Source organism: Spinacia oleracea, chromosome 6 (assembly GCF_020520425.1).
Source record: "Spinacia oleracea cultivar Varoflay chromosome 6, BTI_SOV_V1, whole genome shotgun sequence".
In the NCBI taxonomy this organism is placed as follows: domain Eukaryota; kingdom Viridiplantae; phylum Streptophyta; class Magnoliopsida; order Caryophyllales; family Amaranthaceae; genus Spinacia; species Spinacia oleracea.
Genome location: NC_079492.1, coordinates 92,484,176 through 92,501,348, shown reverse-complemented (window position 1 = coordinate 92,501,348; position 17,173 = coordinate 92,484,176). Strand labels below are relative to the sequence as shown.

General features: G+C 37.2%; 1 protein-coding gene across 1 annotated transcript; it reads right to left on the bottom strand.

The window, feature by feature from the left end:
* Nucleotides 1–10,932: 10,932 nt before the first annotated feature.
* Nucleotides 10,933–15,516, bottom strand: LOC110774854 (uncharacterized). The gene is made up of 4 exons (XM_056833515.1): nucleotides 15,149–15,516; nucleotides 14,651–14,746; nucleotides 13,221–13,366; nucleotides 10,933–11,154 (listed from the first exon to the last, which is right to left on the bottom strand). The coding sequence occupies exons 2-4, from the start codon at nucleotides 14,700–14,702 to the stop codon at nucleotides 11,047–11,049; spliced, it is 306 nt and encodes a 101-aa protein (XP_056689493.1). The 5' UTR covers nucleotides 14,703–14,746; nucleotides 15,149–15,516; the 3' UTR covers nucleotides 10,933–11,046.
* Between the last annotated feature and the right edge of the window lie 1,657 nt (nucleotides 15,517–17,173).

The window sequence follows — 17,173 nt, the reverse complement described above, 5'->3', positions numbered from 1 at the left end:
TTGGTTGCTTAGTCTGGCTGGCCTTGTTGCCACCTTTCTTAGCATTCCTCTTCTTTCCAGATTTCTTGAACTTGCCCCCACGCACCATAAGCACATCTTGCTTATCACTTTTGAGCGTCTTTTTTTTAGCGGTTTTCAGCATACCGTGAAGCTCAGTGAGCGTTTTGTCCAGACTATTCATACTGTAGTTCAGTTTGAACTGATCATACCCGCTATGAAGAGAATGGAGGATGGTGTCTATAGCCATTTCCTAAGAAAATTGCTGATCCAGCCGACTCATATTCTCAATGAGTCCAATCATTTTGAGAATATGTGGACTTACGGGCTCGCCTTTCTTAAGCTTGGTCTCAAGAATTTGCCTATGAGTCTCGAATCTTTCGACTCGAGCCAGATCTTGGAACATGTTCTTTAACTCACTGATGATCGTGAAAGCATCTGAGTTGATGAACTTTTTCTGCAGATCTGCACTCATTGTGGCGAGCATTAGACATTTCACATCCTTGTTGGCATCAATCCAACGATTGAGGGCTGCCTGAGTGACCCCGTCGCCTGCGGCTTCGGGCATCGCCTCTTCTAGGACATACTCCCTTTCTTCCTGCATAAGAACTATTTTCAAGTTCCTTTGCCAGCCAAGGAAGTTTTTCCCGGTCAACTTCTCCATTTCGAGAATTGACCGAATGTTGAATGAATTGTTGTTTTCCAGAATTAAAACTACAATTGAAAAGAATAAACAAATAAATAACCATTCACAGTTTCTCTTAATAAACTTAAATTCTAGCATACATGCATAATTCAATGTTCATTAAGCATTTTATTCAAGTTATGTGTTCCGGCAGGTGTGAATAAAATGATTCCAAGATCCTAAAATCCATTGAAGAATTAAGCACATTATGTATTTAGACTCAATTCTAAAATCTTTTAGGTAAGCAAACGCCTTTTGCTAATAGTCTAGAAACTACTCTTGGTTGATAGGTACGTCTAAGAACTTATTAGGTAAACCTATCGATTTTGCCACGACATAAAAGGACTCCTTACTTATATCGTTGAGTTTCACCAAAACTAACGTGTACTCACAATTATTTGTGTACCTTGCCCCTTTAAGACCAATAAGTAACACCTCGCTGAGCGAAAACTATTACTAGATTGATCTAAAGGATATCCAAGCAAGTGTATATTTTGGTATGGCACCTTTTAACTCAATTTTTTAAGTTTGGAACTTAAGGCTCTTACTATGTTGGTTAGATTTCAAGTGAACTAAAATCCTTAATCATGCAACATAATCAAGCCACAATCTCATGCATAAGTAAGACATATTTAAAGCAATAAATAACTTAAAACATGCATAAGATAAATGTGATCTAGTATGGCCCGACCTCATCTTGAAGCTTCAACTTCAAAGTCCGTCTCGAAAATGGGAACTTCGTCTTGAAATTCACCGTGGGAGGCGCCATTTTCTTCAAATAGGATAAGCTATAATTAAAACTAATTACAACTATTTGATGGTACGCAGACCATATTTGAATTGAAAAACAAATTTGGTGCTTTAGACCAATTACATTCAAATTAATGGTACGCAGACCATATTTTCTATCCTATTTGGGCCATACTAGTCACTTCATAACCTGCAAAACAGTACATATACAATATATACCATTCACCCATTCATTATCATGAATGGCCCACATAATTGGTTAGTTAAAACACATTGTATGCATCACATAAACATTTGCAGCAATTAATCAAGGGCACCAATAATCTACAAATTATTCAGTCCTTATTAATTCTAATCAAGTTGTTTTAACCTTAAGGATTTGTAGACCTAATCAAGAGTTTATGAATAAAAAGGGGTTCCCACTTAAACCAATAAATTCATATGCTTTACTAATTTTAAACATAAAAATGTATTTCTAGTCTAACCGGAAACATACAAATTTAATTAAAATTTAAAGCTCATATAAATTTATAATTGAATCCACATATTTAATTTATTTTCAGTCGTATTTAAATTAATTCATGATTTTAATTTTAGTAAAATAATTAGAATAAATGAAATTTATTATAATTATAATATTCAAAATTAAAATCCAAGAAAACAATTTAAATTATTAATTTTAAAATTAATTAAAATTACATAAACTGAAAATTTCAAATTAAAATTTTAAAACGATCTAATCGTAACACAAGTACGCAACATCACCACGCAACGCACAGCCATAGGCCACACGCACGCAGCCATCGCTGGCCATGTGCGCGCAGCCTATGTGCTGCGTCGCATCCATCGCTGCACACCATCGCAAGGCGCCTCGTGGCACGCTTGGCCTCTGGCTCGCTGCGCGCGCCTGCCCTCGACGCACGCGAGCTTGCGCTTACTGCTCGAGGCAGTGCTCGTAGCTTGCGAGCAAGCGCTCGGTGCGCGCGAGCGTTCGTCGCTGGGCGTAGCGCTCGTCGCACGAGAGCTTGCGCTCGCTGCGCGCGAGGCAGTTGCGTCGTGGCGCAGCTCGCCTGCTGCCCACACGCGACTGTCGATGCCTTGCTCTCGCCCTTTCCCACTCGCCCATTGCATATAGCACACGAAACAAGGCAGGGCTGCTGCCTTGTGCTCGTGCACCATAGCCTTGCTCGCTGCATTCGTACCGCATGGGCGACGAGCTCCCTTGCTCGTCGTCGCATGCCCGCACTATACAACACCCCTTAAGGGTAACACGTAGCGTCCATTGCTTTTTGCGTGCAAGTTATATGAGCGAATCGCATAAAAATTAAAATTTTATTTTAAAAATTAATGACAAATTAATAAATCATATTAATTTAATAATTTTAGGGCGAAAAATCAAAAATTTATTAATTAATTGATTTCCGATTAACATGGATTCAAGTCTAGGTCATAAAAATTTAAAATTTAACACAAATTTACAATTTTTATGGTGGTTTTTAATCATAGGTATCTAATTAAATTATTAATTAATTATGAAAATCAAATTAATTCTAAATTATTCCAATTTTCAACAAATTAATCATAATTACATATTAGATTGCATAATTAACAAGGCTAGGCATTCAAACTTGTTAAACATATACAGTAGGTCAATCAAAAATTCAAGATTTATCAACAAGAATCGCAAATATTTAATTTAACATCTTAAATTTACAAACTTTTGCGTTCGAAAAACTAAAACCTCCGAAAAGTCATAGTTAGGCTTCGAATTTGGAAATTCTGGGTTTCGGCGTTTTATAATGCCTTTTACATGCGGAATTGACTCAAAAATCACTCAATTTGGTTGAGTAACGAATATTCTGCCGAAAAACTGCGTACATATAATTAAATAAACGCAATTTGCAATTAATTAACAATTACGAAAATTAATCACCCCTTTTAATTTCTTGCAAATTTGTATAATTTAACCATGTTCATGCAATTTAGATTATGAAAATAATAAGAGGCTCGTGATACCACTGTTAGGTTATGATACATATGACAAAACATAAATCATGCGGAAAAACCTTAATGCCAGGAAACATATTATTTACACATAATCATTTAGCATAATTTAGGAGCATACACTTTGTAGCGTGCCCTCCCTAGCTACGCCCGAACCGAACAAGAACAAGCCTTTAGGACTCCAAATGTCGTCCCTCCGTAGATAGTCCACAGTACGTCCGAATCCGCCTCAAGTTAGACCAACTAGAATCGCCCTTAAGGTTACTAGGAAATTCGGTTAAGTGTTTGCAAGTGATTGGCTTATTTTTCTTTCAAAACTTACCCTTAGAATACTTCAATCCATGTAAATAAATTATGACCCTAGGCCCTTATTTATAGAGGTTTGGAAAGGGAATTGGAATCCTAGTAGGATACGATTTAATTAAACTTAGAATCCTACAAGGACTCTAATTAATTAAAAAATCCTTTTAGGAATAGGAATTTAATCATACACCAAATCCTAATAGATTTAGGAATTGTGCATGGACACAAACACACACACGCACGGAGCCACGAGGGCGCCCACGCGTGCGTGCGCTTGGCCCACGCTACGCAGCCCACGCTACGCAGCCACGCCTTGGCGCGCTGGGCCTGCCTTGCGGTGGGCCTGGCGCTGCCATGGGCTGTGCGTGTTGGCGTGCGTCTTGCTTGCTGGGCGATGGCCCGGCTTCGTGCTGGGCCTTCGTCCGGCAGGCCTCGTCCGATGCTAATTCGTACGATACGCTTCCGATTAAATTCCCGGTTCCGGAATTCATTTCCGATACGAACAATATTTAATATTTCCGATTCCGGAATTAATTTCCGTTTCGAACAAATATTTAATATTTCCGTTTCCGGAATTATTTTCCGATTTTGATAATATTTCCGATTCTGACAATATTTCCGTTTCCGGCAATATTTCCGATTCCGGCAATATTTCCATTTTCGATAATATTTTCCGATACGTACCATGTTTCCGTTTCCGGCAACATCTACGACTTGGATAATATTTATATTTCCGATGCGATCCATATTTCCGTTTCCGGCAATATCATCGTTTCCGGAGTATCCACTTGCTTGTGACGATCTCAGCTCCCACTGAAACCAAGATCCGTCGATTCCGAATATCCATAGATAGAGTATTTAATGCCATTAAATACTTGATCCGTTTACGTACTATTTGTGTGACCCTACGGGTTCAGTCAAGAGCAAGCTGTGGATTAATATCATTAAGTCCACTTGAAGTGAAGCGGCCTCTAGCTAGGCATTCAGCTCACTTGATCTCACTGAATTATTAACTTGTTAATTAATACTGAACCGCATTTATTAGACTTATCATTGAATGCATACTTGGACCAAGGGCATTATTTCCTTCACTTTTTTCTAACGCCTGTTTTGTGCAGGTACCTGCTTACAAAGAGTGATCTTGATTGCAGAACATCTTGATCATTCTACGTCCGCTTCGAAGTTCTTTGACTTGCGCTTTCCTGGCCAAACGCTCAGTCAAAGTGGGGGCTTCTGTAGACACCTAATTTGTGTCTCCCCATTGGGATGATGACCATACCATTATCCTTGTTAGGTAATTGGAGCAACTCCGTGCGGAAATTCCAATGGCTAAAAGCATGCCCAAAATCTAAGAGCCACAATCCAATCCCCGAGGTCGTTTGATATGTGTGTTTTATATAGAGTTTTTACCCCCGTCCCTTAGTACTTTTTGATCTCAAATGAGCTCTTCGGAGCGATTTTTAGTACTAATGTGCTCCTTGTAGTGTGTTTGTAGTTTCAGGTTCATCATTGTAGGAATTAGCATATTTTTGTGCATTTCCTACTCATTTGAATCAATACAAGAGATTATGTACTTTCGAGAGCACAAACATTAAGTTTGAAGAGTTTTGAAGCAAAGCGAATAACGAAGGAAGTAAAAAATGACTATAATCCACTATTTTAAGTATAACTCAAGTTCTACAACTCCAAATGATGTAATTCTAATTGGGATGGATTCTAGACTTCATTAGCTTTCCAACAAGTGGTCACTCGCCTAATTCCAACGAATAATGAAGGAGATATGACGTTTTGAAGATAGAGGATCGTGCAGTTTCAACACGCGCCCGATCGGGCGGTCATTCTGGGCGCTGTTCTGGGCATTTTGCAACCGCCCGATCGGGCGGAATTTCGCCCGATCGGGCCAACTATCGAGCACATCGCCCGATCGGGCGACGCCAACCTCCAGCGTATTTCGCGAGTTTTTATTTCCGATTTTGGGCTCTATTTTTGGCAAACTATAAATACTAGCCCCTTATATTTTTAGTGACATCTATTATTTTAGTTTTGAATACTTAGTTTATTTTTAGTTCTCTTTATTTCTCCAAACACTTAGTTTTTAATTTTAATCAAAGATTCAAGCTTTATTATTTCATTGTTCTTCAATTCGGTATTGCTTCTTACTTTAATTCGTTTTATTGCTTTAATCATGTTTTCCATTATGTTAATTGCGTTGTTATTTATTATCATGAGTGAGTAGTTTAATTTCTAGGGTTTAGGGGATCCATGAATGCATGATTGGGATTATATGTGGACTTGATTATTGATTAATTGATTATAATTTCTATAGCTTATTATTATTGCTCGTCAATTCTGTTCGGCCGGGCTATTTTGATTTGAGTTTGATTAACCTTAGATTATGCGCCGAGAGGTATAAATCTGATGTTTTTGGTCTGTGGCTATTAAATAGGAATTATTTCTAGTACGTAGCGAGAGCCCGCTAGTTGTTCTATCCTAAGGAATTCATAAGATTCGAGAGATGCATGTTTTCCTAGTTATGATTGTTAATTGATTGTTGTTGTCCGTTGTCCAATCCCGGTCTGCATTTATGGTGAACCGCTGCCCTAGATTCCTTTAATATTGTTATTTTCCGATTTGATTATTTGCTTTAGTTTAATATACAAACCAATCCAATTCTTGTTACCAGTAGTCTAGATTAGTCATTTAATAGTAGAAAGAACACTGTTTCCCTGTGGATACGATCCCTGCTTCCCTTGCTATATTTTTAGTTGGTGAACGTTAGGTTTATCTTTGATAGGAGTGCGACTTAGCCCGTCAAAAATTTGGCGCCACATAGCTCATCCAATGCAATTGATTTGACACCAGATGGCACCATCTTTGGTGCCCCCATTCGATGAGTTGTCGTGACTCTCATCCCCTTCCTTTCGTTGTCTGTGCATAAACTGAGATTGTTTAATGGGGACATTACACCAATATAATAGGGGATGAGTACTTAACTATCCATTTATTGCTTTCCGTAGTGTACTTTATGCTTTCGTTTTGTGTATTTTAGTATAATTTTTGATCAAGTGTGTGATTCAGTGTAGTCCTTGGTATTGGAGAGGCGAGATGAGTGTATTTTACGGTTTTGGTGTTTAATGTTATGCAGGTCTAAGGCCCCAAGCTCGAAAAAGTTGAATCAAAGCCAAACGGAGCAGCTTGCATTTCTCCCGACCCGGATCGGGCGAAGAGCGCCCGATCGGGTGCGTGTCGATACAAAGAAAAATTTGGGAAATCGCCCGACCGGGCGAAAGTGGCCCGATCGACACAAAAGGCGAGTGAAATGCCCGATCGGGCGAAATTTCGCCCGATCGGGCGGTTGATGATGACGTCGTAGAAAGGTCAAGGAAGGATTCTGGGCTGAGAAAAGTCAATAAAACAAGGCATTGCATTTCGCCCGATCGGGCGCGCACAGATTCAACGAAAAGGTTCGAAATTCGCCCGATCGGGCGATCTGCTGCCCAATCGGGCGATCTGCTGCCCGATCAGGCGATCTGCTGCCCGATCGGGCGATTTGCGAATCAGCGACAAATAAGCCACGGGTTGCTCACTTTCCTCATGATACCCCTTGAGCCAATTAGGACATTGTCTGATTTAGCTTGGGGGGGTGTTTCACTCACTTGTACATATTAGGTATGTTTTTCCTTTTATTTTTGTGTGTTTATTTTGGTGTGTTTAATGTTTTCTAGAGTAGTTTATTGCTTTGAAAAAAAATACAAAAATACGTTCCGATGAATACAATATCATGCTTCCTTGTGCCCCTTGAACGAAAATTGTTTTGATTCTTGGTATTTGATGATGGGCAATGTAGATGTGTTAGCCATGATTTGATATTCGATTGCTTTGATGCCTTAACATGAGTCAACTCCGACTAACTATTTGTGGACTTGGTGCTTGACTAGTTGATTTGGTTAGGATGTGTGATAGCTTCCTGGTGTGTCATTGATTTTGAGTATTGATTTGCAACTATTAGTAGTGTTTTATGACTCATATACATGCACATTGTGGAGGACGAAGGCATTTTTCTATTTAGGTAGCCTTCAAATGAATCTAGATACATTTGTTCCCTCCTTTTCTACCCATGTTGTTGCTTGTGCCCCTTTATTCGGTGACTAGCCACATTACAAGCCTGTAAAACCCCATTGGTTACTAGTCCCAAGCCTAGCTTGGGGGAGCTAATAGTAGTGAGGTGAGGGAGTTGTAATGTGCTACATTTTGAGCACAAAGTGGGTATTGAAAAAGGAGTTCGTCTTATCATGTTTGTTGTTGAAAATGAGTTGAAAATGAAAAGAGATGAAAGAACAAAACAAATGTGAAGGTTTCTAAAAAGAAAGAAAAAAAGAGATTGAAAAAGAAAAGAAAGAGAAAAATCTATTACTCTCATAAAAAGTTCAAAGTGTTGTTTCAATCAAGTTTTGCAAATTCATATCCTTATGAGTGATTAGTTACAATTGTGGAAAAAAAGGCAAGAAAGTATGGTGTTGGCTATTTGTTGTTTTGTCATGTGTTGAGTGGGAGAGTTATGGTCATTATATCGGTTGATCATGGTTGTTTTTAGGATTTATGCTCCCCAAAGCCAAGGCTTTAAAGCTCACATTATACCCAAATTTACCGCACCCTTACCTAAGCCTAACATTACAAGCTTTGAAGACCTTCCGACCTTTGTGCATAGAGTCGTACTTATGTGAAAATAGTTGTTTATCAATGCAATTTATGACATGACACATTTCAAGTCGACTACTAGGTTGAGTGTATGTTTTTCTAGACACACGTGTGTTGTGAGTTTGGGAGGGCATTGTTCACTTATATGTTGGGAGGAGAGCGAACGGGTACATCTTTTACCCGCCACATAAATGAGTGATGAGTGCGTGAGCACTAGTCTTGAATTCCATTGTGCACTTGTGGTTCGCTTTGCATGACGATTGTTAGGGAGGATTTGTGGTTGGGTGGATTTGATTGGTTGACATTGATGCATCCTCGTTGGATTTTGCCTTGAATTATGTTTTTCATTTTGAAATATGTTGGGGGTGAAGTTGGTCTTGTATTCATCGAGGATTTCCTTGCTTAGGGACAAGCAAGGATCTAGCTTGGGGGAGTTTGATATGTGTGTTTTATATAGAGTTTTTACCCCCGTCCCTTAGTACTTTTTGATCTCAAATGAGCTCTTCAGAGCGATTTTTAGTACTAATGTGCTCCTTGTAGTGTGTTTGTAGTTTCAGGTTCATCATTGTAGGAATTAGCATATTTTTGTGCATTTCCTACTCATTTGAATCAATACAAGAGATTATGTACTTTCGAGAGCACAAACATTAAGTTTGAAGAGTTTTGAAGCAAAGCGAATAACGAAGGAAGTAAAAAATGACTATAGTCCACTATTTTAAGCATAACTCAAGTTCTACAACTCCAAATGATGTAATTCTAATTGGGTTGGATTCTAGACTTCAATAGCTTTCCAACAAGTGGTCACTCGCCTAATTCCAACGAATAACGAAGGAGATATGACGTTTTGAAGATAGAGGATCGTGCAGTTTCAACACGCGCCCGATCGGGCGGTCATTCTGGGCGCTGTTCTGGGCATTTTGCAACCGCCCGATCGGGCGGAATTTCGCCCGATCGGGCCGACTATCGAGCACATCGCCCGATCGGGCGACGCCAACCTCCAGCGTATTTCGCGAGTTTTTATTTCCGATTTTGGGCTCTATTTTGGGCAAACTATAAATACTAGCCCCTTATATTTTTAGTGACATCTATTATTTTAGTTTTGAATACTTAGTTTATTTTTAGTTCTCTTTATTTCTCCAAACACTTAGTTTTTAATTTTAATCAAAGATTCAAGCTTTATTATTTCATTGTTCTTCAATTCGGTATTGCTTCTTACTTTAATTCGTTTTATTGCTTTAATCATGTTTTCCATTATGCTAATTGCGTTGTTATTTATTATTATGAGTGAGTAGTTTAATTTCTAGGGTTTAGGGGATCCATGAATGCATGATTGGGATTATATGTGGACTTGATTATTGATTAATTGATTATAATTTCTATAGCTTATTATTATTGCTCGTCAATTCTGTTCGGCCGGGCTATTTTGATTTGAGTTTGATTAACCTTAGATTATGTGCCGAGAGGTATAAATCTGATGTTTTTGGTCTGTGGCTATTAGATAGGAATTATTTCTAGTACGTAGCGAGAGCCCGCTAGTTGTTCTATCCTAAGGAATTCATAAGATTCGAGAGATGCATGTTTTCCTAGTTATGATTGTTAATTGATTGTTGTTGTCCGTTGTCCAATCCCGGTCTGCATTTATGGTGAACCGCTGCCCTAGATTCCTTTAATATTGTTATTTTCCGATTTGATTATTTTCTTTAGTTTAATAGACAAACCAATCCAATTCTTGTTACCAGTAGTCTAGATTAGTCATTTAATAGTAGAAAGAACACTGTTTCCCTGTGGATACGATCCCTACTTCCCTTGCTATATTTTTAGTTGGTGAACGTTAGGTTTATCTTTGATAGGAGTGCGATTTAGCCTGTCATCGTTCCCCTTCCGGAACTCGGTACAAAATACAATTTTCAAAAACCAATTTCAAAATCCAAGTACAATCTCATCTAGTAGACCATTCCATTGGTTTTACTAAGCCTTTTCCACTCAAAATCATATAAGGATCCACTAGTAGAAAAAATCTCATTTGCAGCGCTGGTAAAACGGGCTTTTTGCAGCATTTTTACGCGCTGCAATTGTGATGGCTGCAAATACCGTATGTTTTTTTGCAGCGGTCATAGACGCTGCAATTAATAGGTTAATTACAGCGCGGATCGGCCTGTATAAGTTGCAAATAGTGTATTAGTTGCAGCGCGGTTCGACCCCTATAAGTTGCAAATAAAAATTAGTTACAACGCCTTGTTGAGAAATACGCGCTGTAATTAGTTTTTATTTTGCAGCTCAGTTCTAGCACACGCGTCGTAATTAATGCTTTTTAAAAAAATATATATATAATCAGATGCATATTTATATATTTATCCCTGGACAATCTTATTATTTTGACAAAAAATTATAATAAAAACATTATAAATAGTTTAATAGGTTGCAAAAAATTTGCCATAGTTTCCCTTGTAATTTGCGAAACCCAGACAAAACGGGAATTTATAAAGACCTGTATATAAGACATAACATACATATATGTTCCAAAAACCATATATATGCTCCAAGTATCATCCAACGTCATATCCAACACATAACAAAAACATAAAACATAACATTACTAGACAACAAACTCATTCGCCGGCATCCATCAAATAGTTGTCCTTCAAATACTTTGCCCATTGTTCTCGAGTTTCTTCTAACTCCTCGTTAGAGTATGGAATTTCTCTTTGTACATAACCCTTCAAAAAGCAAAAACTTGGTATTAGTTACTCGAAAACTAATTTAAAAGAACTTGGTATAGGCATATAGTGATTTGAATACCGTTATTTTCGCTCCCATTTTTGAACTAATGAATCTAATGATTCATTTTAAACTAATTACATGTTTTATATGCTTTGTTTAAACTTCCTAATATTCATTCCAATATGGTTATGCACGTTTTAGGCTTTTTGGGTCGTTATGGACATATTTAGGCTAAAATGAGACATTTTCGCTCCCATTTTTAAACTAATGAACCTAATGATTCATTTTAAACTAATTACATGTTTTATATACATTTTTAAAACTTTCTAAGACTCATTCCAATCTAGTTATGCACGTTTAAGGCTCGTTGGGTCGTTATAGGACATATTTAGGCCAAATTGAGGCATTTCGCTACCAACTTTGCACTAAAGAACCTAAGGGCTCATTTTAAACTAAATACATGTTTTATATGCTATGTTTAAACTTTCTAAGACTCATTCCAATCAAGTTATGCACGTTTAAGGCTTGTTGGGACGTTACGGACATATTTAGGCTAAAATGATACATTTTCGCTCCCATTTTCGAACTCATGAACCTATGGACTCATTTTAAACTAATTACATGTTTATTTGCCAAAAAAAACTAATTACATGTTTTATATGCTTTGTTTAAACTTTCTAAGACTCATTCCAATATGGTTATGCACGTTTTAGGCTAGTTGGGTCGTTAAGGACATATTTAGGCTAAAATGAGACATTTAAGCGAGCTATTAACGATATACTACGTATAAATGTAGTGAAACCCAGAAGCCAAAAAGCATTGGCAGACCTTAAGGGACTAGGACAAAACATATAAACAAAGTACCCCAGAAATAATATAATTTGTTTTTTAGCCAACTAGTCAAATAAGAAAAGTAAACTGTAAATTGTAAAATTATAAATGAAACCAAGGCCCTTACGGCAATGATGCATCTACATAACTGCAAATTGACCCATTTAAATGCGTAAAGTTGTTCTTAAAAAGTTTCACCAATGTTAAACAAGGGGATTATAAGTTCTTGGTATATTACGAGGGTTTTATATATGCTTATCCATTTGATTATTTTTATTACTCCTTTCCTACCATTACCTTATTCTTTGACCTCACAACTTCCAAACATGATCAATATTAGAATTTGAAAGGGAACAAGGTTTGGCAAGGATAAATAAGGTTTTGATTTTCTAGTATATCAAACTATTGATGCTTGTTATATTGATAGATTACATGACCCATGAATATGCCCCTGGCAAACTTTTACTCCTGTTATCGCCAAATTGCTAGCATCTAGGTCAAAGGTATATCATGTGATTCTAAGGATCACTGGGTTAACTATTTCTTTATCCTACTCATAAAGCCATAAAGGAGACCATTAATACATACTTTAAAGGATTACACAAATCTACTAATCCATATAGCTCCTAAAATGTATCTAGCTTTTCGATAATTTTGGAATGATATTCAGAAATCCCAAACGCCTAACCTACCATATATCCGGTCTTATTAGTCAGAAACAAACCCAATACGTAAAATGGCCTAAAACTGTTTCATTTGACACTGCAAAACCAAACAAAATTCTCCCAATTTCACATAACATTCTATTATAAAATTGTGTTCAGTATACATATATTCAAACCAAATAATTAACACAACCTAAAAATATTCATAAATTACCAGCCGCAAAACGCCGACATTTAGAGAGATTTTAAAGTGTGAGGATTGGCACCATCAATTGCAAATAATTACAAATTTTAACTTAATTGAGATGGATTTCTGGTTTTAAAAAACGTGGCTTTACTCTTAATTGTGTGAGCCCATTTGATATGTCAAGAGCATTGTTACCTGATTCGCTAGTATGAATTGGGTACAGGTTCTTAAGAATATTCATAACATGCACTCTAATCATGCTGCCATTAGAAGCAATTCCCATTTGGAAATATAGCTGAATGACTACTGCAAACAAGTATTTAGACAACTACAAGTCTATAATTGGATGTAGAACTCTTAGGAAGGGTGAGAAATCCACCTGGCTCGGCGATAAGGGCTTCAATGGTTGAGCTCCAGAACCTCGCCTCGAGTGTTTATTACGACTTTTCAAGTTACTAAGCCAAACAATTGAATGGCATTGACCACAGTATCCTGTGTTATACTTGTATCTCCATGATGGAACGACTGCAAACAAATAGAACGCTTCAGTGAAATGGTGATACAATAAAGAACACGATACCTCCACAGTCCACATCACATGTTCATAGATAGGCAAAGAGAAAATAGGCTTGAGAAAGCAGTCTATTAAAAGGGCATATCGAATTGACAGTTACACAAAAAGCTGTTCACCTGAATTCATAAACAAAAAGAGAATTGCAATGCATCTCAAAAACTAATCAACGGCCTTTTCTAACATATGTACGGAGGCACAAGGAGAAGCCACCAACTGGGAACATCACAACAGCAGAGGCAACAGGCGCTGCAACAGAAAGGAGGGAGGAACCACTTACATTAGTGGATGCAGCCTGAAAATGTTATTAAGGGTTTCTTATTCGCAACAGTCCTTTTGTCTTAGTATTTTTATTAATTACTTTTGTCTGTTGCTAGAATTTTGGAATTAAAAGGGTAAGGGAGGAACAAGGGAGGGTAGTGAGAATTGTATTGGCTTTAGAGGGAGAGTTGAGACCTCTCAAAAGTCTCTGGTCTTGTATTTGCTAAACTTCATTCATTAATATACTTCACTCAACCTTTCCACAAACTTTCTGTAACTTATTTGTTGTTGAACGAGTTGAGGAACTAGTCAGTTCTTTGCAAGAATTCACTTTGATTTGTCTCTCTTTATGTGTTATGTTAAAAGTGTTACGAGTATCACTTTATTTATAAAAATTGTGATGTATGTTTTTGAAAAAAGGCTTTTTTTTTGGAAAAATGAACTTCAGGTTTGAACTAATTCAGAAATGTGGACATTTTCAATGGGACGAATGAAGTAGTCTATAGGTAATGTCAAAAGATAAGATGCAACTATGCCAACAGGAAGTCACTACGCCCTAGGAAATCATATAAATATTATTATATATATACCTAAATATAATCTTCTAAAGAAATCTTTAGTTCCAGTTATAGTCTGCATGAGAAACAAGATGAATGAGACCTTAAATGAGCTCAAGACCACCAAGAAGGGGATTTATCTTTATTTTTACCAGTCATCTAACCTAAAGAAATATAAGATCACACAATTGAAAGTAAAGAGACAAAAGTAAAATACACATTTCTTAAGCAATATCAAACAATATGAATAACCACTGATTAACCGTAATTCATAACCTTGTTGTAACAACATTAGCAGTAAAGGGAGTCAAGACTCAAGAGTATGTATCCAACATCGAGCACAAAAAGATGATTCAATCTAAAAATTACCCAATAAAATTCTACCATACTTAAAGAGACCCAATACTAACTTGCGCTTACCATCAAAAAACACAGAAAGGTGATACTCCGTAGTCCATACCCTTTCCAGCATTGCAGTTCAAGAAATGTTTGCAATGTTCGCAGCAATGGGAGATTCTGCAGCAAAATCCAGATTAAACAAATGCATCAGCAAAATTCCCAAAATCGAAATTCAGTATTCAAAAGGGGGAAGAGCTTAAAAAACAAAATCGACAACATTCAACAAAATTCGACAACATTTACCTACTTTGGCCCCGAGTTCAACAAAATCGACAGGAATAATAAAGAAAAACAAAAAAAAGTAACCTAAAAGGACTTGAATCGGTCTCTTGACCGACAGAAACCAGAAATTTATGTCAAATTAAGATGTTAAATGAAGAACAAGACATAAACCCTAAAAATAATCACCAACTAAACATTATAAATCAAACAAATTCGAAGAAAACAAAGGGTACCACCCAAACATCAACAATCAAACAAATTCCAAGAAAAAATAGAGATTTAGAATCGAACACATACCGTAAATACAACAAGAAGGTTGAACATCGAGCCGCAGAAGGTTGTACTCCTTCTCTCTCTTCCGCCCTCTTTGCATCTCTCTCTGTAGACCACGATTGAAAATATTACGAGATGTTTTGAGGAATTTTTGAAAGAGAGATTCACAATCAGAGGAAAAAATGCTGGTTAGGGTTTTTTCCATGGAACAGATCAAAGATGATAAGGAAGTAGTTATCGCCGTTTGAAATTTGCGTAGAAGAATTGATAATTAGGGCTGCGATTTTGTAGATCTACATGGAGAACTTAGATCTACAGAACGATCGAGGAAGGGAAAGGCTGTGAAGACTTGTATTGCAGCTTGTAGTGAAGGGGCGAAGCTGCAATTAATTCAACTAATCGCATCTTGTGACACCTGTATGCGCTGTGATTTCGTGAAAACAAAAAAAACAAAAAAATCGCAACGCGCTATGAATTAAAAACGCTGCGAGTAGCTCATTTAATTCTTGACCCGCGTTGACCAAAGCCTTGTTGCAACGACTACAACTTGCATGAGTTATAATTGATGGGTTGCAAATGACAATTTCTCTAAAGTCAAATTTGGGCGCCGACCCACAAAACCGAGCAAGTCGGGCCTCGTCCCGTAAAACCGAAATTCAAAACCCGAAACGGCTTGTTTTTAGACGCAAAAGCAAGTCTTAACCCCTAAGCAAACACTACGTGCCAAACATCGTACTATTCGTACGAAGGTACATCAATACAAGACAAATCAAGGACGGAACTCGCGTCCTTGTTTTGGCAGCATTCACGCCACGTCACCAGCGCTGGGCGCTGCTTCGGCGTGCTGCGCTGGCAATGGCTGGCGTTTAGCAGCCATTCCCCCTATAAATACCCCCTAATTCCAAGCATTAAGGGAGGCAGATTCAAGACATAACGTCGTAATACAAAAAGTGCACCTCAATATTCAATACAAAAATCAATACAAAATCCTCCCAAAATACCATACAATCTTCAAGCTTTAAGCAATTGGGAGTTCTAATCGGAAAGCTTGCCTAAACCTAACTAGGTAATTCCGAATCCCAACCTTAATCTATTCAATGATGTCTTGATTTTCTATTTTCAAAATGATTAGTAAGTTGGCATTTTTACTCTTAAAAATGTCACTTGCAACAATCATACATCTTTTCAAAATCCAAACTTTTCAAAATACAAAAATGCAAACTTTCAAGATTCAAGGATGTTCAAAGTTGTTTGTAATCACTTCTTTGAACTAGAATCATTCTCAAGTATGGAGTAATCAAAGATGTTTCCTTTCTAACTTTTAAAGGTTTATTCTTTGAGATTCAACACTCCATTTTTCAATATACAAGTTCAAGTTTCCAAATTTCAAGATCCAACAATGTTTAGGGTTGTTCATGACTACTTCCCTAAACTAGGATCCTTTCAAAGCAAGAGCACATCAAAGATCTAACATTTTCAACATTAAAAGGCCCGATCTTTGAGATTCAAGTCTCTTAATTTCAATATTTCAAGTTCAAGTTCAATATTTCAAGTTCAAGTTCAAGTATTTCAAGTTCAATATTTCAAGTTTCAAGCTTTCAAGTTCAAGTTCTATATGCAAAATCTAGGATACTTTGGGAGGAACAACTTCTCCCAAGTTGAGATTTTTGGCTTTGAATTCGTGTCGAGCGCACTTATTTTTAAGTAGTTGTTTGGCGTTCGGATCTCATGTGCCCAAGTACAAATTTTAATATGGCAATTTCAATTACCCACCTTTCAATTATGCACTTTCAATTCCGCAATTTCAATTCCGCACTTTCAGTTCCGCAATTTCAATTCCGCACTTTCAATAACGCATTTCAATTCCGCACTTTCAATTATGCAACTTTACTTGCCTAGTCCTTCTAGGGAATGTGGACCTACTCCCTAGTCCATCCCTAGGGGGTCTTGTATTTACTAATTCCGCACTTATTTACTATTGTGATGTTGCTTTATTTTCTTTATTGCTTTCATCACCGTACATGCTAAATACAACAAAATACAAGGTTA

Coding starts and splice junctions, on each gene's coding strand:
- LOC110774854 (XM_056833515.1), bottom strand. CDS start 14,702: ATGCTGGAAAGGGTATGGACTACGGAGTATCACCTTTCTGTGTTTTTT. Junction 13,367..14,650: donor CCTTTCTGTGTTTTTTGATG/GTAAGCGCAAGT, acceptor ATTTGTTTGCAG/TCGTTCCATCATGGAGATAC. Junction 11,155..13,220: donor AGCCCTTATCGCCGAGCCAG/GTGGATTTCTCA, acceptor TGCTTTTTGAAG/GGTTATGTACAAAGAGAAAT.